General features: G+C 38.4%; 1 protein-coding gene across 3 annotated transcripts in view; it reads right to left on the bottom strand.

Moving 5' to 3' along the window:
• Nucleotides 1-3,297: 3,297 nt before the first annotated feature.
• The window catches only part of LOC113052872 (sperm-specific antigen 2 homolog), a 33,765-nt gene continuing 23,279 nt past the window's right edge, over nucleotides 3,298-13,783 (bottom strand). For all 3 annotated transcript variants that reach the window (XM_026217306.1, XM_026217307.1, XM_026217308.1), the window contains 11 exons: nucleotides 11,888-12,537; nucleotides 10,502-10,562; nucleotides 9,656-9,744; nucleotides 7,465-9,015; nucleotides 6,839-6,913; nucleotides 6,569-6,684; nucleotides 6,222-6,369; nucleotides 5,517-5,582; nucleotides 5,011-5,406; nucleotides 4,789-4,917; nucleotides 3,298-4,206 (listed from right to left, as the gene is read on the bottom strand). In XM_026217306.1, the coding sequence (XP_026073091.1) occupies nucleotides 4,810-4,917; nucleotides 5,011-5,406; nucleotides 5,517-5,582; nucleotides 6,222-6,369; nucleotides 6,569-6,684; nucleotides 6,839-6,913; nucleotides 7,465-9,015; nucleotides 9,656-9,744; nucleotides 10,502-10,562; nucleotides 11,888-12,537 (3,260 nt within the window). In that variant the 3' untranslated portion in view covers nucleotides 3,298-4,206; nucleotides 4,789-4,809. The remainder of the gene's footprint in view (nucleotides 4,207-4,788; nucleotides 4,918-5,010; nucleotides 5,407-5,516; nucleotides 5,583-6,221; nucleotides 6,370-6,568; nucleotides 6,685-6,838; nucleotides 6,914-7,464; nucleotides 9,016-9,655; nucleotides 9,745-10,501; nucleotides 10,563-11,887; nucleotides 12,538-13,783) is intronic.

Below are 13,783 nucleotides of genomic sequence, written 5' to 3'. Positions count from 1 at the left end.
TCAGCATTATTGTACCCAAAATCAGAATAAGAGCATATATAAAAACTATATCTCTATAATAGTAATAATAATAATAATAATAATAATAATAATAATAAAAATTAAAGCTGCAAGCAGCATTTTACGGGGTTCAAGCATTTAAGGCCTCTGAGGTGGTCTTGGCTAACCTGGATGCATGGATGACAGTTAAAGACATCCAAAATGAAGAATAGGCTGGCAGACAGACACAAACACTGAAATTAAATGATTAAACTAGTTTTTAACAGTTTAGATGTCATTTTCAGGTTAAACTGTAATCACAATGTGGCAAAATTGTAAAAACTGATATATCTGTATGAACAAAATGGAAAACATTGACTCAATGAGATTTAAAATGTTATAACAGTTAATTTTTTTTATGTTTTGGCATGAATTAATGAATCCTTTCAACAGTACTGTTCAACTTTGCTGAATGAGCCCATTAGTGGTCTCCCGCTGCCATCTAGTGGTTCTAAATTGCATTTACTCAAGCAACACTGTGTTTTTAAATATAACTGTTATAGTGTTGTTATTTTTTTTGACCAATGTCTCTTAAATTTTGCATGCTTGTTTAGAATGAAATTATGCATTATTTTACACAGTTTTGATAATTTGTGGGCTTTCTGTTTGTATTAATAGGCCTTAGTGTACACTATGCAAATAACATATTATAAAATTACTGGTTTATAGTTGTCCAAATGCAACTGTTCAACATGTTTTTGATAATTATTGACCTTCAGAGTCTAGAGAATTGTACTTCAGTGGTTTTATTGATTTTCAGCTTATACCCTATCACTAGTTTGCCAAAGTAACTTTTTGAAATAATCTTGAATATTTAATTAACAGCTTTATTGACAACATTGGTCCCAGAGGCAAAGTTGTTCAGAATGAGGAGATCTATCATATGATATGAAGATCTAGTGTTTTTGAGTGAATATATGAGCATTTTCAAACAATTTGAGGCCATTTACCATATAAATCTTGTGTTTTGAGACCTTTTCTACTGTTATAGCGCCACCTATGGTGCGATCTCCATGAAACTTTGCATGCTTGTTAAGAGTTACCTGTTACATGTTCTCACCACGTTTCATAAAGTTTTGAGTTTTCGTTTAGGTTTTATAGGCTTTGGGGTATGTTTGGCCACACCCCTTTTCTTAATTACCCATTTAACGCTAACCAAAGTACAAAATTGAACATTTTTTTGATAATTATTGATCTAGACAGTCCACAGAATATTACTGCAGTGGTTTGGTTCCGATCGGACAAAAAACCTAGGACTAGTTCGCAAAAGTAGTTTTTTAACATATTTGTGAATAACAATTGAACGATTTGATTGACAGCAATGGTTCTTGAGGCAAAGTTGTGCATTATGAGGAGATCTATCAAATGATATGCATATTGTGTTGATATGTGAAACACCACGTGATTACAGAGCCATAAAACTCGTTAGCGCCAACTAGTGGCCGATTTCTTTCAAAATTCTTACAGACCTTAAGGTTCATGAGTCGAACGTACCCAGCGAGTTTCGTTCCGAACAACATCCGTTAACCCTTTCAAATAGGTGCTTAAAATTGTTTGGCCAATGGCAGCCATGTTTTTTGAGATATGCAAATGTCCTCATAGGTACTTGTGCCCCTTCAGACCAAGACACTGCATACCAATTTTCAAGTCGATCGAGCCAACGGTTGCCTAGTTATAGCCATTTATGTGTTTTTTAAATTTTATTGCGCCCCCAAGTGGCAGAGATGCGCAATTTTTTTTATTTGACCAAAGATTGAGCTCATACATATGTGTACCAAGTTTGGTCAAGATATCTCATTCCGTTCAAGAGTTATAGTCAAAATAACATTTGGCTAACGTTAGCATAGACGCTTTTTGGCGTACTGTTTCGCGTAAGAATCGAAATTTCAACTTTTTTTTGATAATTATTTATATTGAGTGTCCAGGGAATATTTCTGCAGTGGTTTCGTTCCGATTGGTTGAAAATCCTAGGACTAGTTCGCAAAAGTAGGTTTCAGATATAGCTCGATTTTGCGAGAAAACGGTGCGTCGTAGAGCAAAAAATGCAGTTGTACACTTTTGTTCGGGCTAACCCAAGGATTGCAACGATGCCTTGTTTTTGAGTCTACGGCTAACGGTTTACGACCTGCGGCCAAAAATGTCAAAAATTTTAGTTTTTTGCGCTGTAGCGCCCCCGTTAGGCCGATTGGGCCGGTTCTTTGTATCTGAGTAGCGAGCAAGACTACTACCATCTGACCAAGTTTCAGCTCTCTAGGCCTTACGGTTTGGGCTGCACGTTCAGTTTTAAGGCGGAAAAATAATAATAATAATAAAAATCGTAACAATTACAATAGGGTTTCAGCACTGCGTGCTTGAACCCCTAATCAATGGATGAAGTGCATGCTTACTTTCTGGAAGCCAAGTTACCTGATCCAACACTGTAAATGGATTCCTAGACTGGGTAAAATCTTCAGTCACCTCTGAGATCCCAGATGCACACACTGCTTGTAAAAATAATAAAATATTAAAACATGCTGTGAATAAATGTTCTTGATTAGGAAGACTGATTAACTATTAATGGCACAATAATAAAAATATTTAGTAAATTTCATTTCAAACTCATTAACAACAATAATAAAAAGCAGGCATTGTAAATCCACCTTTCAGAAGTTTATGAGGTGAGGGATACAGTACCAGATGGTTCCAGAACACAAACACAGCTCACATTTTTATTGAAGCACTTATACACAAACTTGAGTGTTATTAGAGCTGTTAAAGGGTCTAAATCATACAGACAATGTTCCCTCTTATTCTATCAGTTTAAATGCTGCAGTTTGTTTTTAGATTAGTTTATAAACCGAATAAATAATTGACTTCAAATAGGGAATTCATGAGCAATATCTGCTTTTATTCATATTATATCATGGATGGATTTGTTTCTTACAAACATGAAACTTTTCACTTCTCAAGATGTGAATTGATGGACTGGAGTGATGTGTATATCTTGTGTTATTGTGTCAGTGGATTAGATTCTCATTCTGACGGCACCCATTCACTGCAGAGGATCCAATGGTGAGTAAGTGATGCAATGCTAAATGAAGAAACAAAGTCATTTACATCTTGGTTGGCCTGAGGGTACATTTTTAGGAAATCAAATTTTTTGGGTGAACCATTCCTTTAATTCTGCAGTAACCTGGAATATTCATTATTTTTGTACAGTATAAAGATTGTAAACCATAATACAAACACAATCCACAAAATTATGACTCGGCAACTGTATGTACAAAATAAATAAATCTTTATTAATGATTTCCATTAATGATTATCCCTCATGCATCCCAAGCGGAAAGGGAACTTGTCCACTCGTGCACATAAATCAATTAGTATTACAACTCATTACAGCTTAGACAAACAAACAAACAAACAAACAAAAAAATATTCACACTGAGGAAAATTAAGTCGAACACTTCAAATTCTCATATGAAGATTTGACAGACTATCCACTGCTGTTTAAAAAAAAAAAATTATATATATATTTATATTCATGGGCCTGCTAATGTGTGTGTATGTGTAAAGATAATTTAGAGCTTTTTCTTCTCACAGGACAATACGTTTATGAAGGTTTAAGCATCTACACATACGGTATGTGATAGACCATCAACATGTAATGAAGACAGCTGTGTGCATTAGGTAGAACAGTAGCTGTGATTGATCAGTTCAAGTTTGAGAGAAAAAAGTGAAATGTATTGCACAGTTAGTTCCTCACAGAGGCTGAATTAGAAAACAAGTCTGATTTCAGTAGACATTTTTGTCCTAGACAGACAAAGACACACTCACACAGAAAACTTTAGCTACCCACAGTCCTTTCAACCTCTGCAAACATCCAACTAGCCTGCATCACATAATTAAATACATCCCAAAAGATTACATTTCTGTAATATATGTACCAGACGGACACCACACTAAGCCTAGTGCCCCTTGCGGATTCAGATAAGTGGAAGATCTCAACCACTGCAAAAGTGGAATCTGGACTCAAATGCGTGAGCATATTCCCTGCAGGTCTAGTCCAGAAGCAGTCGAGTCTGGAAGGGCTTCACGGACCGAACCAGAGAGAGGTGCTGGGCTGTTCTCAGTGCAAAGCTTTAACCAGTGTTCGTTGTGACTATTTCACAGGATTTACTTCTTCACCTGATACAAGGAAGCAAAACAGAGATTTTGATTGAGAAGAGTTTTAAAACCTAGTGAGCTGCCTGCCTACTGCCTTCTAAAGCAGATAATTACACAGCCCACACAAAGAGTGGGTAAAATGCTGAATTTGTATTAATAAATCTATCATGGTTTTCACAAAAGTCTGAGTTTTCAACATGATAATAATAAGCACCAAATCAGCATATTAGAATGATTTCTGAAGGATCACGCGCCACTGAAGACTTGAGTAACGATGCTGAAAATTCAGCTTTGCCATCACAGGAGTAAATTATATTTTAAAATAGTTTAAAACATATATATATATATATATATATATATATATATATATATATATATATATATATATATATATATATATATATATATATATATATATATATTTAAAACTATTAAAAAAAGTTTTTTTTAAACTGCAATAATGTGTCACACTGTTTTCACCATTTTTTATCAAATAAATGCATAATTTGTAAGGATAAGAAACTTTTTTCAAAAAGTTAACGTATAACATTCAAAAGATCAACGAGGTCTGTACTGAGCATAATGTGATCCATCAAAACCAACCTCCATCCTCTGTTATGAAGCTTATACAGGAGGCTTCCTGGCTGGGAGAGGAGATCTACGTGGCGTCACAGCAGCCAGAAGCTCGTTCACAATCTCCTGCCGGATTTCATGAGCGATACTTTCTTTAATCTGCAGGAGGACGAATAACAAATGATGTTAGACTGCATAACTGGCCACAAAGAGCTCACTCAAATGGTGCAGTAACCACACATGTTCTCTCACCTCCTGTATAAGATGTTGCAAGTCACCATTCCCGCCACTTCTACTCCTCCATTCGGTGGGACTGCAGTCCTCCGTCGTCCTGCTCCCGTGACCATCCAGTGACATCTCATCCTCATCTCTGCTCAACTCCAAGGAAGCAGGCGTCATGTTCTGCTCCATCCTCTCTGGGGAAACGGGCCGAGGAACCTCCATTCCAGGCCTCGCAGGGACCGTGGGTGTGAGGTTGAGGGTTGTCCGGTAAAAGCTGCCTCGCTGCGGGGAAGGAGAGCAAGACTCAAGCGTTCGGTTGAATCTTCCAGGACTGGACGCCCTCGACGAGCGGCCTGACCTGGGTGAGGCAGCCTCATATCCCAGTTCAGACTGAAGGTACAACTGCTCCTTCAGGAGGTCCGACACCTGTATATTCACATACAAGAATTTATAAATAATGAGAGGAAAAAGAGTAGAACAAGGCATGCAGATGATATCAGATACAGGACCCTGTAACATGAGAATAACCCACTCACCGGCTCCATGGCCCGCAGTGCTGAAGAATTAGACAGGCTTTCCATGCTGTGACCTCTGTGCATTCCCTGTGAGACAAGCATCTCTTACTAAACATTAAGAAACATCAACATACACAACCGTTCAAAAGTTTGAGGTCTGTAAAATGTTTTAAAAAGAAGTCTCTTATGCTTCACAAGGCTGCCTTATTGGATCAAATTGTATTTTTTATAGCAATATTGTGAAATATTATTACAATTTAAAATCTTTTTTTTCTATTCTAATATATGTTTAAATGTAATCCAGGCTTCAGTGTCAAACATTCCTCTAGAAATCTTTCTATTATGCTGATTTGCTGCTCAAGAAATAGTTCTGGTCAAGAAAACAGATGTGCATCTTAATATATTTTTGTGAAAACCACGGTTCATTTGGTTTTCAGGATTCTTTGATTAACAGAAAAGTCTTTGTGACTTTATAATTGTCTTTATTTTTGATCAAATTTAATGCATTCTTGCTCAGTAAAAGTATTAATTTAATACAAAAAAAAAAATTGGCATTTACATTAAGACTAGTTTGTATTTGCAAACTTGAGAGGGTATAATAAAAATGAGAATGTTTTGTTCTAGTACTTTCTAACAGAAATATATTTTAGGTAACATATTAAGTAAATGCTATTAACAGCATAATTGATTATGTATTATATGGCAGTTGCTATTTCATTCACTGACCGTGTGGTGGCGGTAAAGGCTGCTGTGCTGCGAGCTGCTGCGCATCTGTTCATTCATGGAGAGCAGACAATCTTCCAACTGCAGCTCCAACTCCTGCAGCTCCTGTCTGACTGCCGTCCGCAGTGCTTCAAGCTGTTCTGCCTCCCGCCTGCAACATCACAAACCCCAAATATAAGATGTAAAGGTTTAAGTTTCGAATAGCTTTTTTTTCCAAAGTCTGGCAAACAGTCAGTAAACTTCACAAGTCAGCATTTGAGGTGGCAGCGATCACATAAATTTAAGGTTGATAAAGAAAACCAATATTTTAACATTGTGATCTGTCATTTGAGGAACTATGGTTTCCTCACCTCTCATCTAGACTGAGATGCTGGTAGACCATAGACTGCTGTCTCATGAGAGCCAGCTCCAGATCCATCATCTGAGTCCTGAAGACATTCAGACTCCTGCGTCGCATCTGGAGCTCCTGCAGCACAACGGCAAGTCAGCAGGGACAAGAATAATAGGGATACTCTTGCACAAGCTACACTGTATGAGCATCTCAGTTTCATAAGAGGTTTCTAATGATGCAACTCAGGGTTATGAAACCATGTTGGCTTCATCTTTGGGAAATGATGTACCTCAAAAAGTGGTTGGACAGAGCACGGTGTGCTGATCCTGTCAATGGGTGTGTCCCCTCCATGCACGGATGAGCCCTGCCAACAAAAGCACAGATCAGTTATGGCATGAGTCATAGAGGAAAAGCATGTCTAAACTGAGTCCAGGATTCTGCAGCATGCTGACTCGGCTGATATTTGCATTTTAGGTGGGATTCACAAGAAACTGGAACACACTTCCTTGTTCTACTTTACGCAGATATATTTCTGTCTCTGTGCAAAACAAAACAGTTATTACAGGTCAGAGGCCACACACACACACACATATATGTGTGTGTACATGTGCCTAGCAACATTTCTTTCCTAATGTTTCCTAATCACGGTTATGTGTAAATAACATAAAACAGTTCAGCCCATCCAAATAAATCTTCTGTGTAAGCAAATAACTTCACTAGCTAACCTATTCGTACTGTCAAATACTGTATACTGTCATTCCACCCGGCTTTAAACACAAACAATTACTACTAAGAGCATTTCAGTCACAGCCTCATTAATAATCATGTTTACCAAAGGTTAAGATTGTTCGGAGAGTCATAAAATCTCATTAGGTCATGTATTAAAGTATGAAAATAATTTTTGGCAGTTTTTACCTGACCAAGGTTCTGCATTGTCCCACGAATGTCATGCAGGACCCTTCTGAGCTGCATCTCTGTGCTGCCCATCGCTGGGACAGGTGCAGGAGGCGTCTCAAAAGAGCAAGGGTATGAGGGAGATGGATAGTATGGATGACTGTAGGGGACACCAGGGTGATGAGGAGAACCGTTGTTGCCCAGTCTATAGAGGGCACTGTGGGGTTGCGCGAGAGGGACGTGAGGTTGGTACGGGCTGCTGTGCATGTTCAATGAGGGGCCGCAGGGAGCTCCCTGAGGAATATTATAAGGTGAATGGAATGGGCTGAAAGGCACACTGTGAGGATAATGAGAATAATGCATATTGTGCGGGGGTGTAAATGGTGCCCCCTGTGGTGGAGTAAATGTATTGCTCTTAAGTGGTTGATGATAAGGTGAACTCCGCGATTGTGGGAAAGAAGTGTGGTGGGGAACTCCAGTAGGGTACAAGGAGGCCACTCCATGTTGGGCAGTGGAGAAGGAACCATGAGGAGGAGGAGGAGGAGGGTGGGCCAGGCCCGTAAATTGACTAAGGTTTGGGACGCTATTTGTGCTCCAATTTGGCCCTTCACCCAAGGGCCTCTGGAGCCAGTCTGCAGGGACGCTATAAAGCGAGCTGGAAGAGCGAGTCAGATGCTGGGGTACATTGAGAAGATTTGGTGGCGTTCCCCAGTCCATCTTTGATTCACCTGCTGGAGCAGAGTTCAAAAGCTCAGAGCGGCCACCAGCATGATCTTCTTCGTCTTTTTCCATAATGGAATCCACTTCTTGGACACTGTGATTCTCCTCATCGTAGCGGTACGAGTATGAGGGTGGGGTACAGTGCTTGACCGAACCCTTTCCAAGTTGGATCCGCATGGAGGTGACCACTCGTGCTGGGCTGAGCGGTGAGGTTGGGAGGGAGCTGGATCTCCTTAAAGGATTCCTCTCCAAGCTTTCACTCAGCAAGTTCTTGTCCCTAACCCATACTCGGCCAGGATGTTCCTCATCCATAGAAGATGACCTCTGAGGGGCTGTTTGAGGGTCCATTTGTCTTCTTTGAGTTGAAGCGTGGCATTGCTCAAAATCCAAAGACGCTGGGAGATCTGAAGACTCTGGCCCAGAGGATGGATGTAAATCCAGAGAGGAGTCTAGATCGATGCCTAAACCAGGCTGGCATATGTTGCCTTCATGTTGGACATCCAAGTTGGAATCTGTTGCAGGATCTAGCAATCTACTCGAATCCACTTCTGTAGAGTCTGTGGTGGGTTCTTGGACTGTAGTGAAATTGGACTCAACTATGGAAGCCCTATCATAGTCAGGAGAAAGTAGCGGACCATTGGGGCTAATGTTGTCAGAGTTTGGATTGGGAATCTGGAGGCTGGTGATCTCACGGTTTGTTCCACTAAACGTGCCTCTCTTGGACTGAGGATGGGCTTCCTCACCCTGCAATCTCTCAAAGTTGGGGAACTCCAATGCTATGGGTGTGCGGACTTCTCCTGCATGCGATGTCACTGTGGTTTCGCTGTCACAGCTGTCTGAGCTTTCTTGCACCTAATAAAAGTTCAAGAGAGAAGTTTCACTTCCGTTAGCTACTGAAGGACTGGTTCTTAGAAACACTCATACTTTGGTAGAAACATTGATAGACACTTTGTATTTTACCACTTTGAACCCAGCAATTTATTTTTGTCCTCATTTATGTTTTGTAAATTCCGCTAAGAACACATGCCACCATTTTAAGTTCTAGTGCACCTTAGTTCATCATTAAAAAAATGTTTCGATTTAGAGGGCTTTTCAGATGTACCAAATGCTGAATTTGTCCACTACTTACTGTATATTCATATTCCTATAGAACTTAAAGTCAATATTCTCACTTTCATTTTTTTGTTTTACCATTAGCGTCCAATACCAATATTCAGAAAACCAGACTTTATTAGATTTCAATTAATAATATGGTTATTTTTCATGTAACAACATTTTACAAAATAGTTATATAAATATTATTATTAATAATAATTAAATAAAAAACACTAAATTCAAAATAATAATGACAATCTTCATAATATTGTGTGTGTGTATATATATATTTTAAGCTAAATAAAAAAATAAAACATTTGTTGGGTTCATAGAGGATGAAAATCTTTGCATTCATAGGCTGTAGAGAGTCCAGATGGTTATGCCCACACTCACGTACCTTCAGGTGATTACCCAAAGCGTCTGTGGATGGGTCTTCTGCAAACCCGCTGCTGTCAGACTGCTGGCTGGTAGTCCTCAAAAACCTCTCTGTAGGGAGACACAACACGAGCGATTTCTCAAAATTCAGACCAGCTTTTATAATTCATGCTCATAAGTTTTAAGGCTTAGATCTCATCATTTAGGTTGAGTGTGGCGAATACAGTAAATTACTGCCACCTATTTTTCTGTTTTCCATGACGTATTCTGTAACATACCTAAATAAATATTTAAATTCAAGTTAAGCTTTGGCAACACACTTTTGCTTATCAAGGAACATAATTATGACCCAAATATTTTATGTTGTAATCTACATGATGACACAAATGCTGTTTGATAAAGAGCTGGAACATTCTTCTACATATCTGAATAGTGAACATCTACTGATTTGTACCACATGAGGGCAGACTTTATCTAAAACAGATCCTAAAGTCCCCTTCAGCTCTTTAGGGCTGGGCGATAAGGCAACATGCTAAAACACATCACAGTTACGTCAATTGTTTAAATTAAACACGTCTTCCTCTGTGTTCTTAGAAAAAGTGGGTGTTTTTCTTTTGGGAAAGACAACAGAGTCTGATCACACGGTCATTGCATTCTCAAGAGGAATAAGTATGATATTCCCAGCAATCCAAATCTCACAGATGTTGTAAACAACCCTATAGCAAATTTAAGTGGAAAACCTATTACTAAGAAGTCTATTTTACATGATATTTGTTTGAATGCTTCAAAATTGCATATAGCCTTTGGCATGAATACAAATTCAGTTTCCTGGTAGCTCGACTGATAACCGCAGTCAGTCCACTCTCACCGTTGCCAGGTTGAGACATGCCACCAGGACCAGGAAGAGCTTCATCCTCATTGCTCTGCAACTGCAAAGAAATAAACCATTAACATTTTGACTGATCACAACACAGCAGCATAAAATCACACTTGAACATTACAAACTCAAATAATGCAGCTCATGATCCATTGTTAGAAAATATGGTATGACAAGAGGCCAGCATATAAAATGACCTGGTAAAAGTACTGGGTGGTCGGACAAACACACCCCAAACTCACACTATGGGTCAAGCCAGAGTTACTTTATCATGCCGTGTTAGGATGCTCAAACAAACAGAGCTATAAGAGACAATGGTACAGAGACAACACGTACCAAGTGGTTTATTTGTAATGGTCTTAGCTGTCTTTTTATAAGGATAACTCACCCAAAAACGTAAAGTTGTCATCATTTACTCACCTTTATGTTGGTCCAAACCTATATGACTGCAGAGCACTAAAAATACATACATTTCCAAGAACACTGGAGGCCACTGACATCAATTATATGCACAAAAAAACAAAAACAAAACCGACATTTATCAAAATATCATCTTTTATGCTCCAAAGAAGAAAGCAGTCATACAGGTTTGGAACAACATGAGGGTGAGTAAAACTTTATACACCTGAAAGCATGCAATGTTTCCTGATGAAAAAAAGAAATCCTATATATAAAAAAATACTACTAATAAATCAGTAGTAAATAAGTAACACCAATATTAATTGCACGTTGATATAAAAAATTCTGTTTATTATTACTATTACTGTTTTCTAATATTACATTTCAATTAATATTTTGACTATTTAGTACTTAATATAATATCATATTTTTACTGAAACAGTCGAACCTCATCCCAAATCAGACTGAATTGAGTGCAGGAGTCATTGAATCATGCACAGAATCAGGTCAAATGATTCACTTGCTCAACTAAATGATAGAATATAATATCATACTAAAAATGAGTAAAGAACTTTTTAAAAGCGGTGTTAAAATAGCAGGACAAATTTTAAAATGTCAAAAATGGCAGCTTTAAATGCAAGTTTTGCAGGAAATGGTGTTGGCCACTGATAAAGTTGCGTCAAGCTGGACTTGAGTATCAATGATGAACACTGTCTGCTATCAGGATCCAGTAGCATGCTTTAACATATTTAAAGGCAAAACCATAATCTCCAGTACATGCTCCAGGCTTTCTATGTTCCATACTAATGTTTAGCTCTTGAGTGTCATGACCCTCTGCTGTTTTTACAACAAAACACACACACACACACAAAAAAAAAAAGTTTAGGAGAAGCTTGGAGATGATTGTCAGTGTGAGAACCGGATGAGGGAAAGCAAGGAAGATTGTTTTAGGAAAGTGAAAGCGAGAGGGGACCGTACCTCTTCCATCTCAAATGAGTCTCTGGGCTGGCTGAGTAGGTGGGCTATGAGCGGGTTGGGTAGCAGGTTGGTCACTTCTTTATCTGGGGTGGAAGTCATGATGTCCTGGTGCTCAAGTTCCTTGAAGTCACTCGCGTCAGACACCCGACTGATGCTCACCATGACCGGAGAAAGTGACATGTCTTTATCTAGAGCTGGTGTCTCAGTAGAGTGGTCACCATTCATTAACGTAGGTTTTGGGACGTTTCCATTGAGTGAAGCGTCTGCTGAGATACTTTGTTGGGCCTCCTCAGTCACTGTGGCCAGAGAGGAATCTTTTTTTCTAAAGACTTTCTGCTGGAGTTTGTGCTCCGTATCCATCAGTACGGCCCCTACGTCAGAGTTTGCACCCTCTGCGTTGTCATCGTCAGACGCTGAAGGCTGTTTGGCTGCTCCTTCCATGACAGAGGCCAGCAGGTTCGGTTTCGTAATGTTCCGTTTTAGAATCTTGACTGCATTTAAAGCAGAATTATTCCTGTTTAACGGAGACTGGGTTTTAGTCTCTATGTCGCTGCTACCGATTCTCTCCATGGGTCTTCCAGACACCTGGGAGTAGATCTCAGAGAAGACGTTTGCCACCGTGGCCAGAACTTCTGTTTGACGGAACCGACCTACAGAAAAAAAAAAACAAAAAAAACAAAGAAGAGCTTTAGAACAGACAATTTCCTATGCACAACTAACCTGAAACCTTTAATTGATTTACTCAAGAAACAAAGAGAAAAAATAAAGAAATGATAATAGAAAAAATAGAAAACACTAGAACTTTAAGCAGCATTTCATGCAATTGCTACAGCAATTAATTATTTTTTAATATACACCAATTTTAATAACAATAACCACAATTATTATAATATAATTATTTGTATTATAAATGATTCTTAATATAATTGTTTTGTTAATACTGTAATATAATAAACATAATATATTCTAAATATTATGAAGTGTAGGGCTTTAAACAAAGAATAATGCATAATTAATAATAATATATATATTTGTTGTTGTTTTTAATATTGTACCTTTTCATATAAATAATTAAAATAAATAAATTGATTGAATAATACAATATAATATACTATAATATTATAATATAATAAAATATACTATAATATTATAATATAATAAAGTAATTTTTGAAACAGTCAAACTCCAAAGTAAGACTGAATTGACCACAGGAGTCATCATTCTGAATCAGACAGAATTGACTCAGATGACTCATTTGCTCACTTAAACTGCGTTTTATCCTTTCAGATTCAAAAAGAGTCAAGAACTGCTTCTGTTTAAGGTCAGGTCATACATATAACGTTACTCTGCGAAATTGGAAGTCACTACAAAATCGAGTCACTCTGAAAGAATCAGTGCGATCTGGAAAATTCAAAAATTTCAGGGCTTCCCGCTGCAAAAACAAGATCCGGTACAAAACACAGCAACTTTTGTGTGACTTGATGGTCTTTATCAACATCAAGCTCGTCATTTGTTCTGGCAGACATAAAGGAAAAGGATTTGACAATACTGCAGGCATGTAAAGGAATGATAACAAGTGATAACAAGCCAGTGATGTGTGTTGCTCAGAAATCAATAGTCTTCATTTATCTCAGTGCAGCCAGGCTGTCTGAGTCAGTGTTCAGGAACGGCTTGCAGGACATGAGCCAGAAAAAGAAAAGAGGATCAGAGAGTGTGGTTTTCTGTGAGAGAGGGACAAGCACGTCCGTTTGGAGAACACAGCCCCCACAGACGAGCATTCGAGGAGGAAGAAACAGAAGTTTTGTAAGAAAAGTCAATGAGACATGGGAAAACAAATCCACAGAACACCTCACATACACATTTATGGTCAAAATGCCCACATATTGGGTATAAGCA

Source organism: Carassius auratus, chromosome 34, assembly GCF_003368295.1.
Source record: "Carassius auratus strain Wakin chromosome 34, ASM336829v1, whole genome shotgun sequence".
Classification (NCBI taxonomy): Eukaryota; Metazoa; Chordata; class Actinopteri; order Cypriniformes; family Cyprinidae; genus Carassius; species Carassius auratus.
This window is presented reverse-complemented; position numbering and strand designations above follow the sequence as displayed.